Source organism: Xenopus tropicalis, chromosome 2 (genome assembly GCF_000004195.4).
Source record: "Xenopus tropicalis strain Nigerian chromosome 2, UCB_Xtro_10.0, whole genome shotgun sequence".
Taxonomy (NCBI): Eukaryota; Metazoa; Chordata; class Amphibia; order Anura; family Pipidae; genus Xenopus; species Xenopus tropicalis.
The window spans coordinates 65591849-65609530 of NC_030678.2; the positions used below are offsets into that span (position 1 = coordinate 65591849).

The window sequence follows — 17682 nt, forward strand, 5'->3', positions numbered from 1 at the left end:
ATAGAGCACAGCCCCCCCTTATGCATTGCCCCTGTTTGGGGGCATTTGGTGGCCACGTCTTTATGTGTACCCATACATATGGGGTATCGTTTTATTCAGGGGAACTTGCAGATTGAGGTTTAGTAAGTTTTTGGTAGTTGCCATGGAGATTTTGGGGAGAAATCTAGGTTTTTATCTGGTTTTTCCTTGATTTCTGACCAAAATCTAGGGTTGTATCTGGTTTTTCCTTGATTTCTGACCAAAGCGCTGCCTTCTGCAAGGCACTGCGGCCACAATTTTCCATGTAGAAAGAGGAGAGTGGCGTCTCTGAATAGCTGAAGGTGTGCACTTTTCAGAAATATATAGTTTGTGGGGGTTATTTCACAGGTATGGGGGTGTTTAGACTAAATAACTGCAGGTAGAGCACAGCCCCCCCTTATGCATTGCCCCTGTTTGGGGGCATTTGGTGGCCACGTCTTTATGTGTACCCATACATATGGGGTATCGTTTTATTCAGGGGAACTTGCAGATTGAGGTTTAGTAAGTTTTTGGTAGTTGCCATGGAGATTTTGGGGAGAAATCTAGGTTTTTATCTGGTTTTTCCTTGATTTCTGACCAAAGCGCTGACTTCTGCAAGGGACTGCGGCCACAATTGTCCATGTAGAAAGAGAAGAGTGGTGTCTCTGAATAGCTGAAGGTGTGCACTTTTCGGAAATATATAGATTGTGGGGGTTATCTCACAGGTAGGGGGGGTTATCAATGAAAAACTGCAGGTAGTGCACATAGAGCGCAGCCCCCAAAATTTCAACTGAAATTGCCCTTATGCATTGCCCCTGTTTTGGGGCATTTGGTGGCCACGTCTTTATGTGCACCCATACATATGGGGTATCGTTTTATTCAGGGGAACTTACAGATTGAGGTTTAGTAAGTTTTTGGTAGTTGCCATGGAGATTTTGGGGAGAAATCTAGATTTTTATCTGGTTTTTCCTTGATTTCTGACCAAAATCTAGGGTTGTATCTGGTTTTTCCTTGATTTCTGACCAAAGCGCTGACTTCTGCAAGGGACTGCGGCCACAATTTTCCATGTAGAAAGAGAAGAATGGTGTCTCTGAATAGCTGAAGGTGTGCACTTTTCGTAAATATATAGATTGTGGGGGTTATCTCACAGGTAGGGGGGTTATCACTGAAAAACTGCAGGTAGTGCACATAGAGCGCAGCCCCCAAAATTTCAACTGAAATTGCCCTTATGCATTGCCCCTGTTTTGGGGCATTTGGTGGCCACGTCTTTATGTGCACCCATACATATGGGGTATCGTTTTATTCAGGGGAACTTGCAGATTGAGGTTTAGTAAGTTTTTGGTAGTTGCCATGGAGATTTTGGGGAGAAATCCTAGGTTTTTATCTGGTTTTTCCTTGATTTCTGACCAAAATCTAGGGTTGTATCTGGTTTTTCCTTGATTTCTGACCAAAGCGCTGACTTCTGCAAGGGACTGCGGCCACAATTTTCCATGTAGAAAGAGAAGAATGGTGTCTCTGAATAGCTGAAGGTGTGCACTTTTCGTAAATATATAGATTGTGGGGGTTATCTCACAGGTAGGGGGGGTTATCACTGAAAAACTGCAGGTAGTGCACATAGAGCGCAGCCTCCAAAATTTCAACTGAAATTGCCCTTATGCATTGCCCCTGTTTTGGGGCATTTGGTGGCCACGTCTTTATGTGCACCCATACATATGGGGTATCGTTTTATTCAGGGGAACTTGCAGATTGATGGTTAGTAAGTTTTTGGTAGTTGCCATGGAGATTTTGGGGAGAAATCTAGGTTTGTATCTAGTTTTTCCTTGATTTCTGACCAAAGCGCTAACTTCTGCAAGGGACTGCGGCCACAATTTTCCATGTAGAAAGAGAAGAGTGGTGTCTCTGAATAGCTGAAGGTGTGCACTTTTCGGAAATATATAGATTGTGGGGGTTATCTCACAGGTAGGGGGGGTTAACACTGAAAAACTGCAGGTAGTGCACATAGAGCGCAGCCCCCAAAATTTCAACAGAAATTGCCCTTATGCATTGCCCCTGTTTTGGGGCATTTGGTGGCCACGTCTTTATGTGCACCCATACATATGGGGTATCGTTTTATTCAGGGGAACTTGCAGATCGATGTTTAGTAAGTTTTTGGTAGTTGCCATGGAGATTTTGGGGAGAAATCTAGGTTTTTTATCTGGTTTTTCCTTGATTTCTGACCAAAGCGCTTACTTCTGCAAGGGACTGCGGCCACAATTTTCCATGTAGAAAGAGAAGAGTGGTGTCTCTGAATAGCTGAAGGTGTGCACTTTTCAGAAATATATAGTTTGTGGGGGTTATTTCACAGGTAGGGGGGGTTAACACTGAAAAACTGCAGGAAGTGCACATAGAGCGCAGCCCCCACATTTTTAGCTGTAATTGCCCTTGTGCATTGCCCCTGCTTTGGAGTGTTTGGTGCCCATGTCTTTATGTGCACCCATACATATGGGGCATCATTTTATTCAGGAGAAGTTTGTCTTTCAAATATGCCTTTGTTAGAAAATTTTTATGAGATTTTTTTTTGTCAAATCCACATTTGATCATGCGTCCAAGTTTACGTTTTAGAAAAAAAAAAAAATGTCATAAAAAGTTCCAAATTTCACAATGCACTGACAAAAGGTATTTGGCTTTTGAGTGAAAACTACATTGCACCTAGAAACCTGAAGGTCTGTAGTTTCTAAAGATACCAAACATGAGGGGATATTTTAGATTTACATATAAGTTATGCTGCATTAACTGTTACAAGCGCTTTTCTGCTTTGTTCTGGTGTGATATTGTACTAAGTATTGCTTTAGTTTGGGGGTTACTTCTGGACAGGAACTGTGGGGTACCACCACATATTTGGTATCGTTGGAATTGGGAGTATCAGGGCTTTTACAAACAATAAAAAAAAGTGAGTAAAATTAACTTTTCTATGGAAAAAAACCTCAAAATATACAGAAATTTTTCATAATTTTATTTTTTTTTTACATATTTCACCCAAAATACACATCATATCTCCAGAAAAGTTATAAAATTTGGTATGTATGTCGAAGCCCAATTAGTGACGAAAAAAACGATATATAATTTCCCTAGTTTCGTGGAGGTTTTCCTACCAAAAAACATTGTTAAAGTGAATGAGTACAAAATGCTTAAAAAACGTCTGGCACTGGGGGGAACCGAAATGACGAATTCGGCTGGCACTTAAAGGGTTAAAGTGTTTGTGTTCACTCTGTGTCGGTCTCCCTGATGAAAGTTCCATGAAGGAACTGAAACGTTGGATTAATAAAAACCTTGTAAGATAAATATTTTTTTCTGCTACTTTGATTTGTTGAGCTTTGAACATGTGAAAACCTTGTGAGTGCCGTCACTTGTTGCGTATATATAAACCTGTATATATATTTATTTATATATATGCAGCAACAAATCCTGGGTGCTAGCTAGTACCAAAAAAATGCACTGGAACAAGGACAGCACTCCTAGAATTATTTATTACTCAACGTTTCGGTCTCACACAGAAACTCCAGATGAAGGTTTCTGTGTGAAACTGAAACGTCTATTTTTGCATTTACATTTTGCTCACAATACTTTAAATCCTAGGAGTGCTGTCCTTGTTATATATAATATATGTATTGTCCTTGTGATATTATATATATATATATAACAAGGACAGCACTCCTAGGATTTAAATAATTGTGAGCAAAATGTAAATGCCAAAATAGAAAGGTTTATTACTCAACGTTTCGGTCTCACACAGAAACTCCAGATGAAGGTTTCTGTGTGAAACTGAAACGTCTATTTTTGCATTTACATTTTGCTCACAATTCTTTAAATCCTAGGAGTGCTGTCCTTGTTATATATAATATAATATATATATAATATCACAACGACATATATATATATATATACACACTTACACATATACACATATACAAAAGTGTGGCAACTTTTCTTTTGCTACTGATTTTCTGGATAGCCAGGGCCGGATTTGTAATGCAGGCGCCCCTAGGCCCTGTCTCATTGCTCACTGCCGCCCCTCCTGTCCAAGAATGCTCAGGTATTTGTAGTCGGGTCTGGAGCACTGGGGGTCAGTGCGTGGGGCATTAAAAACTATTAGGTCTCCTGCACCTCCCCAGTGCTTCGGACCAGAATTAAAAGCAGAAGGTGGGCGTCATACTGCCCCTAAAGCCCTGCCTCCTTAGGCCTGGTCCTTTGTGGCCTTGCCATTAATCCAGGCTTGTGGAAAAATGAATATATTGTGCATGGAGTAACAGTGGGGAATTAGTAACACAATAACCTCCATATGTAATAATAGCTTTGATACGGTTTGATGCGATTCTCCAGTGTATTTTTATCATAAAAAATGCAGCAACAGCAAACCAAGCAGTAAAGATTCATGCTAGTGTATGTGCAAGCTATGTTGTCCTGGATTAACAGCTGGTTAAAATATATATGTAGAAAGTAAGACAGGTACACAGAATACAATATACATTGTTTCATTGTTATTATCTTCCCGTGGTTCAATTGATTTATAAGTTCTAGGTGCCCAACTAATAAATATAGCAAATTACTAGTTTACTCTTTCTCTTTACTTTATTTAGTTACAATATTCCATAATCAAACCTCAGTGGATTTTAATCTTTTTGGAAATGAATTAGTCTGCAAGTTAATATAGTTAATTAGCTAAATTATTGGAGTTAGACCACAAATGTAGTAGACTAAGATTTTAATACCCCAAATGGTACTCTTAATAGGTCATTTGACTATGTTGGCAGTGTGCAAAGAGCATTCACACGCGCAAAATTAGTGATTTATAGGATACACAGGATGCAACACAGCCCTGCCATTACAACCTGCCATAGGACAGCACTAACCTGTGCTTGATGATGCTGTGGTCTGTTCCTTGTTTTGGGTTTTTAATCTGGTGCAAAGAGCAGACAGAATGATTTTCCTGTGCACAAGTGTTGTTAAATGAGCACTAAGGGGTGTACTCTTGCTCTATCAATTGCTTTACAGGGAAAAGTAAATTAACTGTCTAGACTTCAAATAAAACATATTGCACTTTTCAAACTGAGTGTGTGCTGCATATTTTTAACCAAATATTATAAATTGACTGGGTAACATGGAGAATCCAGTGCTTGAAGAACTGTCATTTGGAAGCAGCTGAAGAAAGGCTGTGTATGCTTGAAAGCCTACACTGAGACCAGTGGCTAATACTTTTTTGACTTAGTTAGCCAGATTGAATATATTGCAATATATGGACAAACAATCACTGTTTCCCTGTTTAAAGGGAAGGGCATTTCTGTAGGGCATAATGTACAGAACATCTTAAAGTCCTATATATATATTGATAATGGGTGAGTGCAGAGGACCTCTTGTTTATATAATACTTTTCTGACCCTTTTCTGACATTGGTCACATCTGGTAGATTTGGTCAACTGGCAGCCAGAAAAGATAGGAGAAAAATAGTCAAGACCAGTAATCAGTCCAGTAGTCAGGGTATTGGCAGGTAAATAGGCAAGTCCAGAAATTAGGCCAATAGCTAGAGCAGATATCAGACAGCAGTAGAATTAAGAAAATATCCTAAGGCCAGAACCAGGTAAACTGGAGAATAGGACAAAGGTAGCTTAAAGAGAACACAGAAAACATAGAAAGACACTTAATGTATGTCATCCAAAAAGAATAATGGTCAGAAACTGCAAGTTATAGAATATAGAATAAGCTCTGATGAGTTCTGAAATCCTTACGTGTGAACTCTTCATGACAGAAACATGACAGTTGTCTGATCTGTAGAGAATATCTTATTATATACCAACATGCTGCATAATGTAGACCCTGCGTGCCACCAAATTTTGTACACCCCCAAAATGTTGGTTAATGGAGCCCAATTTACTGCCCCAATACTCATTGTGATTTGTGTTCAATTTAAACAAGGGACAATGTGCACTGCTAGCACAAGTTGGTATCAAGACAGAGATATGTTTCATATGCTGCTAAGTGAAAGAGGATTGCAGTACTTTGCAATAGGGCTCCAGTCCAGTTCTATTTAGCGAGACACATGAAATGCATATACAATAGCTTCTCTTTTTTTTATGTTTTGATAAAATAAAGAGTTTTGAATAATTGTTCAACTATTGCTTAGACTTTTCTCTATATTTTTCTATATATCTTACATGATGTTGGTGCTGTCAACACAGGGAAGACAAAATGTTCTGTAAAGGTTTCTATGTGCTGACCAAAACTCCACTCACCATGCACCAGTTATTGTAGGTTTAAAGGTTCTTTTGCTTGGGTCCCAAGTAATTGAATTTAAAAGTGTATATATATACAAATATTTGCCTGACATTTGTGGCTTTTCATTTTTTTTTGTCTCTAATGCCTGACTACTTAACCAGGTTTACTGGCATGATTATTGTGGGACATGCCCAAGTTCTAACACTCCTAATAGCCTGGACAACTAAGATTTAGAAGGGAATATCTGCAACAGATTACATTAGTTTTTTCTCTCTTTTTAATTGTTTTCTCTGTAAAAACAAGTACCAGGAAGGAGGGATGTAAGAATAAAAAAAGTTGTAAGAAAATCATTATAGCAGGAAAGAGGTTAAAGATGTAATTGTGGAAAACTTTCACTTCCTCTGCTTATAGGACAGATTATGGGAAGCTATCATGAATGCAATGCCTTCTTGCCTTGCAGAACTTCCCCAGGTCTCTGCACTGAAGAGACATTCAGCTTCCCCCAAGAATATAGCACTGTCTGTGTTACTCAACACCATATTCAGTAGTGAAAGGTTGGAGACAATTAGGCAACCTTCATATTCCCTAACTTGCGCTTCATTTGAATGAGCAATATAAGAGGGGTATAGCCGATTAGAGCCCTACAGTCATAGAAGCAAAGACAGGCTTCAGTTCTCTGAAGTTGATCAACCCAACTACTTTTCTCAGACCATTTCATGTTTAGAGCAATTTAATTGATTGACACATTCTTGATTCTCACTCAGTATGCCTCCTTTAAAGGAAAACTATACCCTCAATATGAATTAAATTTGTACCCATCTAGAATTTAATATTAATAATACATGATTAATAATAATTTTAATTTTCTGGAGTCTGCTTATAGTTAGGGGCCTTTTTATCCTTGAACGTAAAGTATGATTATTTTCTGTGTGGAAACTTGTATGTAAATTTTCAGTATTCTACAAAGGACACAGAAAGCATCGACCTGTTTAGAAGACTTTGTCAGTCATATTTACAATGTTGTATCTTTATACCTAAAGACATGTGGGATGCTTTATCTGGAAATTTTTTATCCAAAAAAACTTTGAATGAAATAATTCATGTTTTTAAAATGATTTTCTTTTTTCTATAATAATAAAACACTATGGGGCCCATTCATTAAAGCACACATTTTTTGTTTTCAGAAAAAAATATATTTTTCTAATTCATAGAAATTTTCGTAATGACTACGATAATATTGTTAAAATTACATTACTTTTTTTGTGGTTTTCGTTAACTTCCATGAAGTCGCAAAGACTACAACCATTTCGGAATTCATTCAAGCTTTGGTATCGTGACTATCTTTTGGTCAGGTTGGATCTGTAGAGTGCCATTCAGTCCTATGGAAGGCATCCAAAATCATACATTGAAGTTTCATAGCCAGAAAGGTTTTCACGCCGTTTACGATTGTTCGGATCTGAAAATTTTGTGACTTTCGGATCGCAACAACAATATTTTCGTATGACCAAGAAAAGCATTTTTGTGACATTTTCGCACATCAAAAATTAACGTGGTTACTCGAGGAATTTTTTCCAATCGTGCTTTTAACCACACAAAATTCGTGCTTTCATGAATGGGCCCCTATGGTGCACTTTATCCAAATAACAATATAATAATCCTTTTAGAAGTCAACAATTTTATTAGATATAATTAATGTTTAAAAGATTTTTTAGTAGACTTAAGGTATGAAGATCCAAATTATGGAAAGACCCCATGAAAACTCCAGGTCCCTAGCATTCTGGATAATGGGTGCCATACCTATAAAAAGCTTGTACAGGTATGGTACCTGTATCCATGTATCTGCAAAAAATTAAATTTATAGTAATATAAATATATATAAATATATTAAAAATATATATATATAATTAATTAATAACTGCAAATCAACTCAAAGCTTTCAGAAATTAAAAAAAAGTTTTACCAAGCTTTGAGTTTTATAGTTTGGAGCCAAACTACATTTGTATGCTTCTTGAAATGAACTTTAGCTTACTCTAACTTGACCCTAAGTTTTGGTGTTAGGTTTCTTACAAATATGCTGTGCTGTTTTTTTATACTTGATAGGTTTGCCATAAAACTTTTAGAAGATTTGGTGTTCTTTGTGGTGGATGTTTCTAATAATGGACAGAATGTTCTGGATATTATGATTACCAAGCCTAATCGAGAGAGGCAGAAGTTGATGAGGGAGCAGAACATACTCAAACAGGTAGAAATTCACAGATGAACATTTAAAGTTTTCCAATTTGAATGCAGTAAAAAATGTTTTAATTATTATATTGAATAACTTCATTATAATTGTACTATTTGGGCAAAGGCTATCATATAAATCACATTGCATATAAATCATGTGTGTGTGGGGGAAAAAATATTTGATAATAGATCTTGATAAAAATTGCTTTTCTTGCAAATTTAGTTTTTGTAATTATTAACATTTCTCAAGTATGCTTGATGGGTGCAACAGCATATGTTTCAAATAAAATCTTTCCTTTATTCCATGTTTCAGATAATTCTTTACAGTTACCAGGAATTCCCCATAGACTGTAAGTCTGTGGCAACCTTGCACAATTAAATAAATAAAATAAATAAAAAATATTAAAAAAAAAAAAAAAATTAATTTATGATCTAAATTTGTGTGACAAATGTTAAATTGTGAGCTATGAATTGCTTTACTTTTCTTGCAATCTAGATTCATAGACAAAAATCATGTATTTTGCAATTTTGATAAATATACAGATATCTCCTATGTCAGTGCTGTCCAACTTCTGTGGTGCAGAGGGCTGGAATTTCTCTAGCATACATGGTGGAGGGTAGCTAATGGAAGCCAGTTTTTACCACTCCACCTTTTAAACCACACCCATTATATCACAATGGTGGTAGTGCAGCAAAAACCCAAATGCTTGTTCCTCACTGCGAGGATATCAACCGTCATTCATATGTGAAAGAATTATATTATGTCATATTAAGACATACTCTTAAATCCATATGCCTTCTCCTCCCCTGTGGAAAGCACAGCAACCCCCAGCACATAATTACACACCTTAGGGACTATTTAATGGCTATTTCCAACTGCTAACTCCCAGGACAGACCCCTGTCAGTTTCACCTCCCACAGGCAGCATAGGGTAGGCAGAGCATGGCACACACAGGCAGCACTCTGCCTGTCATACCCTCCCTGCCCTATGCTGCCTATGTGCCATACTCTGCCTGCCCTATGCTGCCTGTGTGTGCCATACTCTGTCTGCCCTATGCTGCCTATGTGCCATTCTCTGCCTACTCTTTTTTTTGTAACTTGTATTTTATTAAGGTTCAATACAAACAGAGCATAAAGTATTCGCAGTTTTGTACATTATGATGATGCATATAAAAGGGAAGAAATATCAGACATTTCAGGCACATACATTGCATTTGTTATACTTTCCTTATGAGCATTTTCTGGTTTATCAAAATTATTTAAGCCATGTTGAGCATAGTTTAACAATGATATGTATGTTTTCGCTAAGTTGCAACGTTACCTGAGAGTAGTTACTGGACGTTATCGTGTGCGAATTATGCGTGTGAAGGAGAATTATTCTCAATGAGAGTTGGTATTGATACATTAACTTACTTAACTTAAAAGTAAAAAAGGAAATGAAAATGAAAAATATAGGTCAAAAGGTTGTGACCATATGCCTTATTATGTGCACAGAGTTGGTTGGATGTACTTGTTTATTGGATTATACTTGAGCTGGTGGGAACAATTCCCATAGGGTCCAGACCTTGAGGAATTTGGGTACCTTGTTCTGTATGTGGGCAATTCTATATTCAAAATCTTTGTTATTATTTATTTTGCGATAAATTTCTGCCCAGCTGGGTATAGTGGATGTTTTCCACTTAGCTGCTATCGTTATCTTGATTATAGTCAAGATGTGGTTTGCTAGTTTCTGTTGTGCATTAGTGAGGCCCTCAATTGGTTTGCCCAGCAAAAAGGTGGTAATTTCTTTGGTGATTGTGTTATGAAAGAGGTTTGTTAGCAAAGTCTGGGTTTCGTCCCAAAGTGGCTGGATATGTGGGCAAGACCAAAGTATATGGGGTAAGTCCCCTAGGGCATCATTACACCTCCAGCATTGGCTAGGATTATCAGGGAATAATTTGTGTATCCTGGTAGGGGTGAGGTACCAAAACATCAGTATCTTGTATATGTTTTCTCTTTGTTTTGTGCAGGTAACCATATTCTTGGCGTTGTCCCAGATTGAGTCCCAGTCCTCCCCTGGGATCTCCTTTCCCACTGCAACTTCCCATTTCAGCATGTACTGATGCTTATAGCCCTGGGTGAGAAATGGGTCGTTGATCATCTTGTATATATTTGAGATCAGTCCCCTTTGCGGGAGGCCATTGTAGGCTATGCGTTCAAACCTTGTAGGTTGATTAGTTTTGAAGAACCTGGCGTATGGTTCTATGAAGTGCCTGAGTTGAAAGTACATATACCATTGTACATGTAGTTCTGGGAATTTTTGTTGGAGCACTACCAGATCTAGTATGGATGTTAGGGCTGGGTCCATGACATCTTTGACCCTTGGGATTGCCATGGTGTCTTTTAGCCTATTAATATGGAAATCAGCGCTTGGCTGTAGTGCCGGATTCCCTAGTAGTGCGGTTAATGGTGAGTACAGGGAGGTTAATTTGTATTTGATGTTCACCCTTCTCCACAGTTCTAAGGTAAACGCAGTAGATCTAAGCATATTGATCCTAGGTTTTGGCTGGTCTTCCTGTGGCCAAAACCATGCATTGGGGTAGTACGGCAAAAATTGTGCATTTTCTATAGTTACCCATATCTTATCTGAAGTTTGTCGGGACCATGCCAATACCTGACGGATGTGTGCTGCCTCATAATATTTTTGCAGCGATGGCAGGCCCAGGCCTCCCTGATTACGTGATGTGGTTAGGCATGATTTATTTATTCTATGATACTTGCCTTTCCATACGAAATTGTGAAACAGTGTTTGTGCCTCTTTAAGGTATTTGATGGGGACCTCAACGGGTAAGGTTTCAAAGAGGTACAAGAGCTTTGGGAGTATATTCATTTTGATAGTGGCAATCCTGCCAAACCATGATATCAATGAGGTGGTCCATTTATTTAGGCTTGTTTTAATTTTTTGAAGTAGTGGTACAAAATTTTCTTTGAATAGATCTGTGTGTTTTGGGGTTATTTTAGTACCTAGGTATGCTATAGAGACAGTTTTCCAGTTGTATTTGTAAGTGGTTTGCAACACTTTTACCATAGCCTCTGGCATATGGATTGGCAGGGCTTCCGTTTTAGTTATGTTCACTTTGTGGCCTGATAAAGAGCCGTATTCCTGCAGGATCCTGTGTAGGGCTGGGAGGGAGTTTTGTGGGGTGGTAAGTGTCAAAATTACATCATCAGCGTATAGCGCAATCTTAAGTTGCTCTGTGTCCACTGATATACCTTTTATATTCGGTTCATTTCTTATGTTAGCCGCCAGTGGTTCTATGCAGAGTGCGTAGAGCAAGGGGGAAAGTGGGCAGCCTTGCCTTGTGCCGTTGGCGATTTTAATAGGAGTGTTAGTGTCCCCTGGCAGTTTCAGATATGTGCTAGGTGTGGAGTAGAGATTTCTAAGGGCAGTCAGGTAGGGGCCTTTTAGGTTCAGGTGCTGGAGAAGGGCCAGCATATAGGACCAGTCTAGCCGGTCGAATGCCTTTTCGGCGTCTAGGCTTAGTATTAGGGCTGGATGTCCCTGTTTTTGTAGTAGTTCTATTGTGTTAATGACACGCCTCGTGTTGTCCCCTGCCTGTCTGCCCTGTATAAAGCCCACTTGATCTGCTTTTATGATTCTTGGTAGTATAGGAGCAAGGCGATTAGCTAGTATTTTGGAGAATAGCTTTAGATCAGAGTTTAAAAGGGCTATTGGCCTATAGTTTGTGCAGTTCGCCGGGTCCTTACCCTCTTTTGGTATGAGTGAGAGGTATGAGGTAAGGTTTGTTGAGGGTATGGGCATACCCCTCAGGTATTCATTATAAAGCTTGATCAAATATGGGGATAGTATATGTTGATAGAGCTTATAATACTGATATGGGTACCCGTCGGGGCCTGGAGTTTTGCCATTCGGGAGGTTTTTTAATGTTAACTCTGGTAGTGTTATTTCTTGGTTTAATTTTAAGAGGTCTTCCTCTTGGAATTTGGGTAGGGCCGCTTTCTGTAAAAAGTTATCTAGTTGGGCAGGGGTCCTTGTGGGATCTGTTGGGAGGTTATAGAGGGTAGTGTAGAAATTACGAAATTGTTCTGCAATCAGTTCTGGTTTATAGACCATTTGGCCTGCATTCGTCTTTATTGCTTTAATTGTTGATTGGAGCTTTTGCTCTTTTAGCTTTCGGGCTAGCAGAGTGTGCTGCTTATCCCCTTTTTCATAAAAGAGTTGCCTGGTCCATATTATGGCTTTCTCTGTTTCTTGTATTTTAAGATCCCTAAGTTCTTTTCGTGTGGTTATTATTTTGTCAAGTAATGCTTCACTGTTGTTTTGGTTGTATTCCCCCTCTAGTGTCTCAAGTTGATTAATAAGGTTCCCCAGCTGTTGTCCCCGGGCCTTTTTTTGTGCAGTAGTTATAGCTATAAGTGAGCCTCTTATGGTGGCCTTATGGGCTTCCCATAGTGTAGAAACAGATGAAACGGAGCTCTCGTTTAAATTAAAGTATTCTTTCATAGCCTTTTCTACAGTTTGTCGGGTGTTCATATCATGTAATAAGGTTTCGTTTAAGCGCCAATGAAAGGGTTTTTTAGGGCGTTCAAGTAAGTTGATCGAGAATTGGATAGGGGCATGGTCTGACCAAGTAATACATGCAATGTCAGCCGTGTATGGGACCCTTAGGCAAGATTGAGAGACTAGGAAATAATCCAGCCGTACATGGACCTTGTGGACTGGCGAATAGAATGAGTACTGTCTCCCCTTTGGGTGGTCTATGCGCCATATATCGTATAGGGCTGCTTGATTTATAAGTTGGCGCATATCTCTCGACAGTGTATAGGCATTTGGGTCTGGAGAGGGATGCGTTCTGTCCTCTGCCTGTGACATTGGGGCATTAAAATCGCCTCCTATGATTACATAGGGTGCTGCACAGGAGGCTATTTTATTGAGTATTTTTTTCAGGAACCTGGCCTGTCCTTTGTTTGGCGCATAGATGTTTGCCACTACAATAGGGGTACCCGTTAGTGTGCCCTCTAATATTAGATATCGGCCTTGTGGGTCGGTAATGGTCTTAATGACCTGTAGTGGGCAGTCTTTGTGTACTAAAATAGCTACCCCGGCCTTTTTTGCCTCAGATGAAGCATAGTAGCCTGTAGGGTAGTGTTTAGAGTGTAATTTGCATGAGGGCTGTTTCAAAAAATGCGTTTCCTGCAACAGCGTGATGTCAGCCCTTAGATTTTTTATCTCTTTCAGAGCTAAGTACCTCTTGGTGATTGAATTAAGTCCTTTGCAATTTAAGGACACAAAATTTACCTTATGTGCCATATTGTGTTGGGGTCTGCGCTGTATAGCTGTTGCAGGAATTCTGCGTTGATTGAGTGTCCCCCTTTTTTTGTTCCCAAACATTATTACATTGTATAGGCGATATAGTCACAGGTATAGTACATGAATTATAACCCATAATTAAAGCAAATCAAATAAAAGGAAAAACTTTAAACTGTGTAACGTTAAATGGATTAACTTTCAATATCAGTTCTGAGCAAAGTAAGTTTAGCTTCTGTGCTGCTAAACTTTAGGAAGCTTCCCTGCTTCCGTGGGGGGGTCAATCTTACCACAGAGAATAAGCAGGTACTGTTCGGTAAAGTTGTTAAGACCAGAGTCCGCGTCGTGGACAGGAATAAGTGAGGTCCACGGAGGGTGCTGTCCCTTTTGTGCGTGCGTCTTGTTTCCATCTTCTGGTCAGGTTGGTTGTGGTGATTGACTCAAGGGTAGAGAGGGGCTCAGTGCCAGTCTGCGTGGCGATGCTTTGTTTGAGACTTTCTGCCATCTCATGTCGGTTGTTGATCTCGGAGGTGACCGTCTGGCTCGGTTGTCTGGCGAGGCCGGCTTGATTCCTAGTGCTCATAGAAGTTGCCGACTTTTGTCTGCGCTGTGAAGGGTGTAAGTTTGTCCTTGGTGTTGCACTATTAAACGGAAGGGATAGCCCCAGCGGTACACAATGTTATTATCCCTTAGCAGTTGTGTGAGGGGGCTGAGTTCCCTTCGTTTTGCCAATGTAATCGGGGACAAGTCTGTAAATATTTGTATCTTATGATTAGAATGTTCCAAAAGCGATAGCGTTCGGGCTTTAGCCAGAACAGCTTCTTTCTGCGCAAAATAATGGAAGCATACCACAATGTCTCTGGGAGGTTTGGTCGGGGGTGGCTTCTGACCCAGTGTGCGGTGTGCTCTGTCAAAGATCCAGTCAATAGGGTTTATGTCGGGGCATACTTTTGTAAATAGTTCTTTTAGGTACTGCGGGATATTTTGTGCCCCCACTTCCTCCGGTACCCCCCGAACGTGTAGATTTTGTCTGCGGGATCGATTTTCGAGATCCTCACACATGCTTTTGAGTTGAAAGATTTCCTCCCTGAAAGCTGTGTTATCTTCTTCCATGATGGCCTGCTTTTGGGCTATATCATCTGCAAAGTATTCAAGTTTGTCTGTGCGGTCCCCCAAGTCTTGCAAGTCTCTATGGATTTCTTTGATAGCTGATGAGACTGCGTCGGAGACTGCTCTGGTAAGAGTAGCTGTGAGGCCTTCCCTCAATTGCGCAAGCTGGCGCGTTAGTGTGCTCTCCGTTACTGGGGAGGCGCTGATAGGATCAGTTGCATTAAATATTTGCGGAGCCTGACCTGAGTCCAGCGGTACTGTCGAGCTGTCCTCGCTATGTAGTGAGGCCGGGGAGCAAGCAGCTGATGTCGGCTCCGGCACCTCTGTGTAGGCCGCGTCGCTATCTTGGCTTTTCGCGGGTCTTTCCCCTGGCGTTTTTTGCAGATACGGGGACATCGTCACTCGCTGTTCTTTAAGCCTTTTTTTGACCATTTCGCAGCTGGGTGCACTTTCTCCGCTGTTCTTTCCTTCCTCCTGAGCTCAGATTTATAGCTATTGTAGCTGATTTTCAGGAGAGTTTGCTATTGCCCGACGGAGCTCTTACTATGTGCGTGCTCACTCCACCATGGCTAGCCACGCCCCCATTCTCTGCCTACTCTATGCTGCCCGTGTTCCATACACACAGGCAGCATAGGCCAGGCAGTACATACAATGAGGTGTGAACAGGTAACATAAAGAAAAATCTTCAGCACACCACTTACATACATGTTCTCAGAGGGTGCTTAACTTCCACGGCTGCTCCCAAGCCTTTTCTCCATGTAGCTTTGCAAAGGGAAAGAAGCACACCAGTTGTGACAGCAATGCCTTTAAATCATTTATTTGCAGAAATGAGCAAAACAGCACAAGCTTTCGGGGGTGACCCATTGCACCTGAGGAAGGGGTCACCCCCGAAAGCTTGTGCTGTTTTGCTCATTTCTGCAAATAAATGATTTAAAGGCATTGCCGACACAACCGGTGTGCTTCTTTCCATTTGCAAAGCTACGCGTGAACAGGTAAGCAATGTGGGGGATTACAGCCTGAGCCTGAGGTGTGAACACTGCAGGGAGTGAACAATACTTTGATTGAAAGGTGTAAACAACACAGGGGATTACATTTTTAAACAATACAGGGGATTACAGCATGAATCTAAGGTGAAAAGCATGCAGGAGGCCAGTTAATCTCAGTACTGATACCAGGGCCGGAACTAGGGGTAGGCAGAAGAGGCAGCTGGCCTAGGGCGCAATGATTAGGGGGCGCCAGGCAGAAGCCTCTGCTGCCTACCACTAGTTCCCCTACTTTGCCATTGCCCCCGCCGCTATTGACAAGCGGCGGGGGCAATGACCCACGGCATCGCACCCCCCCCGAACTGCGCATGCGCGCCAACGGAGGGGGCGGGCCAGGTGGCCGACCGGGTTGCCTAGGGCGCCCGGGGCGGCTTGGCCCGCCCCTGACTGATACCATTTAAAGCTTATTCAAAGGTAAGCCATCAAAGCAGCCAGACAGGTGGGCGGCCAAACAGAGGCCCTCGGGCCGCCAGTTGGACAGCACTGGTCTAGAGGTATGTGTCGTTGGATAGTTCCATATTGGAAAAACTATGATTTATTTTAAGTGCTAAAGTCTATCCTTTTATGGTTAGTTCTGCATTAGAAGTGAACAGAATTAGAACAGTCACCCCTTTTCCTGCTAAAGCTCTTTTACTATATGTATAATGTTTAGTGTGTATAGGTATCTTGATACACAGGTAAGTAATGTATTTTGTGGCCCATAAAATCTTCTGTATAAGCGCAAACGTTTGTCTATTTGATTGTTTGGGGTTTTCTTGTCTTTGCAATTGGTGTTACTTAATGAAATAAAGCATCTAAAAATATAGGAGGAGGTCAACAGCTACTTTTTCTGCAAAATAAATTGGTCCCTGTGTGTAACGTTTGAAAGATAAGGTTCTTTTTAAAAGGGTTGATGTCCCAGTTGTAAGGGGAGGGGACTGGGCTCAACTAATATTTTGGGGAGTACAACATGTCAGTCAGTCCTGGAGTGTTAGTTAGAGACCCAGCTCAGTTAGCATCCTAGGCTATAGGTGACTATAGTATATCTTTAGTTTTGTGCTTCTAAGTAGCATTTAACATTTAAATTTGCTTAGAGAAAAGGCAAGAATGTGCTCACTAATATTTTATGTATCTATATTTATTACTCATATTCATTTTACTTACTATTATGTAGTTCTATTGTTGGTTGGCTAGCCGTTTACTAAGCCATCAATGGGCAGTAATGTCTGCACCTGACCTGACTCATAGGATCTGCCAATCCTGATTTATATCTGTGATTATATCACAGCTCTTTTAGCATTTTTGTTATACCATTGCCTACATGTCCTGTTAAATTCCATTAGCTGGCAAGTTTAATGCTATGTATTCTTGTTATTTTCTTGGCCTGCCAACTAATGTATCCCTAGATGCTCCTTTAGTTTTGTTTAGATTCTAAGGCTGTAACTAGTGTGTTTAAATATTCTTTTTTCAGTGGTCAAGATAATGACAGCAGTCTACTTGGTGGCGCTAGAACAGATTTCTCTGTCAAAATGTCTTTATATTGTAGCCGGGTGTTAGGATTACAGTTCAGGATCCCAGTTGCTGGTAACAGTGAGCAGCTTGCACTTTAAACAATAAAGAATTCCCCTGTGTTAATGTCTGCAGGGAAGGAACAGGTTACACAGAGCTACAGCATAGTAGGATCAGGGAGAAAAGAAGAGTCAGAGCCAGACTTGGTCATAGTAAGCCTAGCTGGGTCAGTAAAATGGATTGAAAGCAAGGGAGAAGCCG

The 17682-nt window shown here is 40.4% G+C and overlaps 1 protein-coding gene across 1 annotated transcript in view; it reads left to right on the top strand.

Annotated features, from left to right (window-relative positions):
- itpr3 (inositol 1,4,5-trisphosphate receptor, type 3) overlaps positions 1-17682 on the top strand; it is a 350279-nt gene that overhangs the window by 72246 nt on the left and 260351 nt on the right. Inside the window, exon 14 of the mRNA XM_018091571.2 lies at positions 8347-8488. Coding sequence (XP_017947060.1) covers positions 8347-8488 — 142 coding nt within the window. The remainder of the gene's footprint in view (positions 1-8346; positions 8489-17682) is intronic.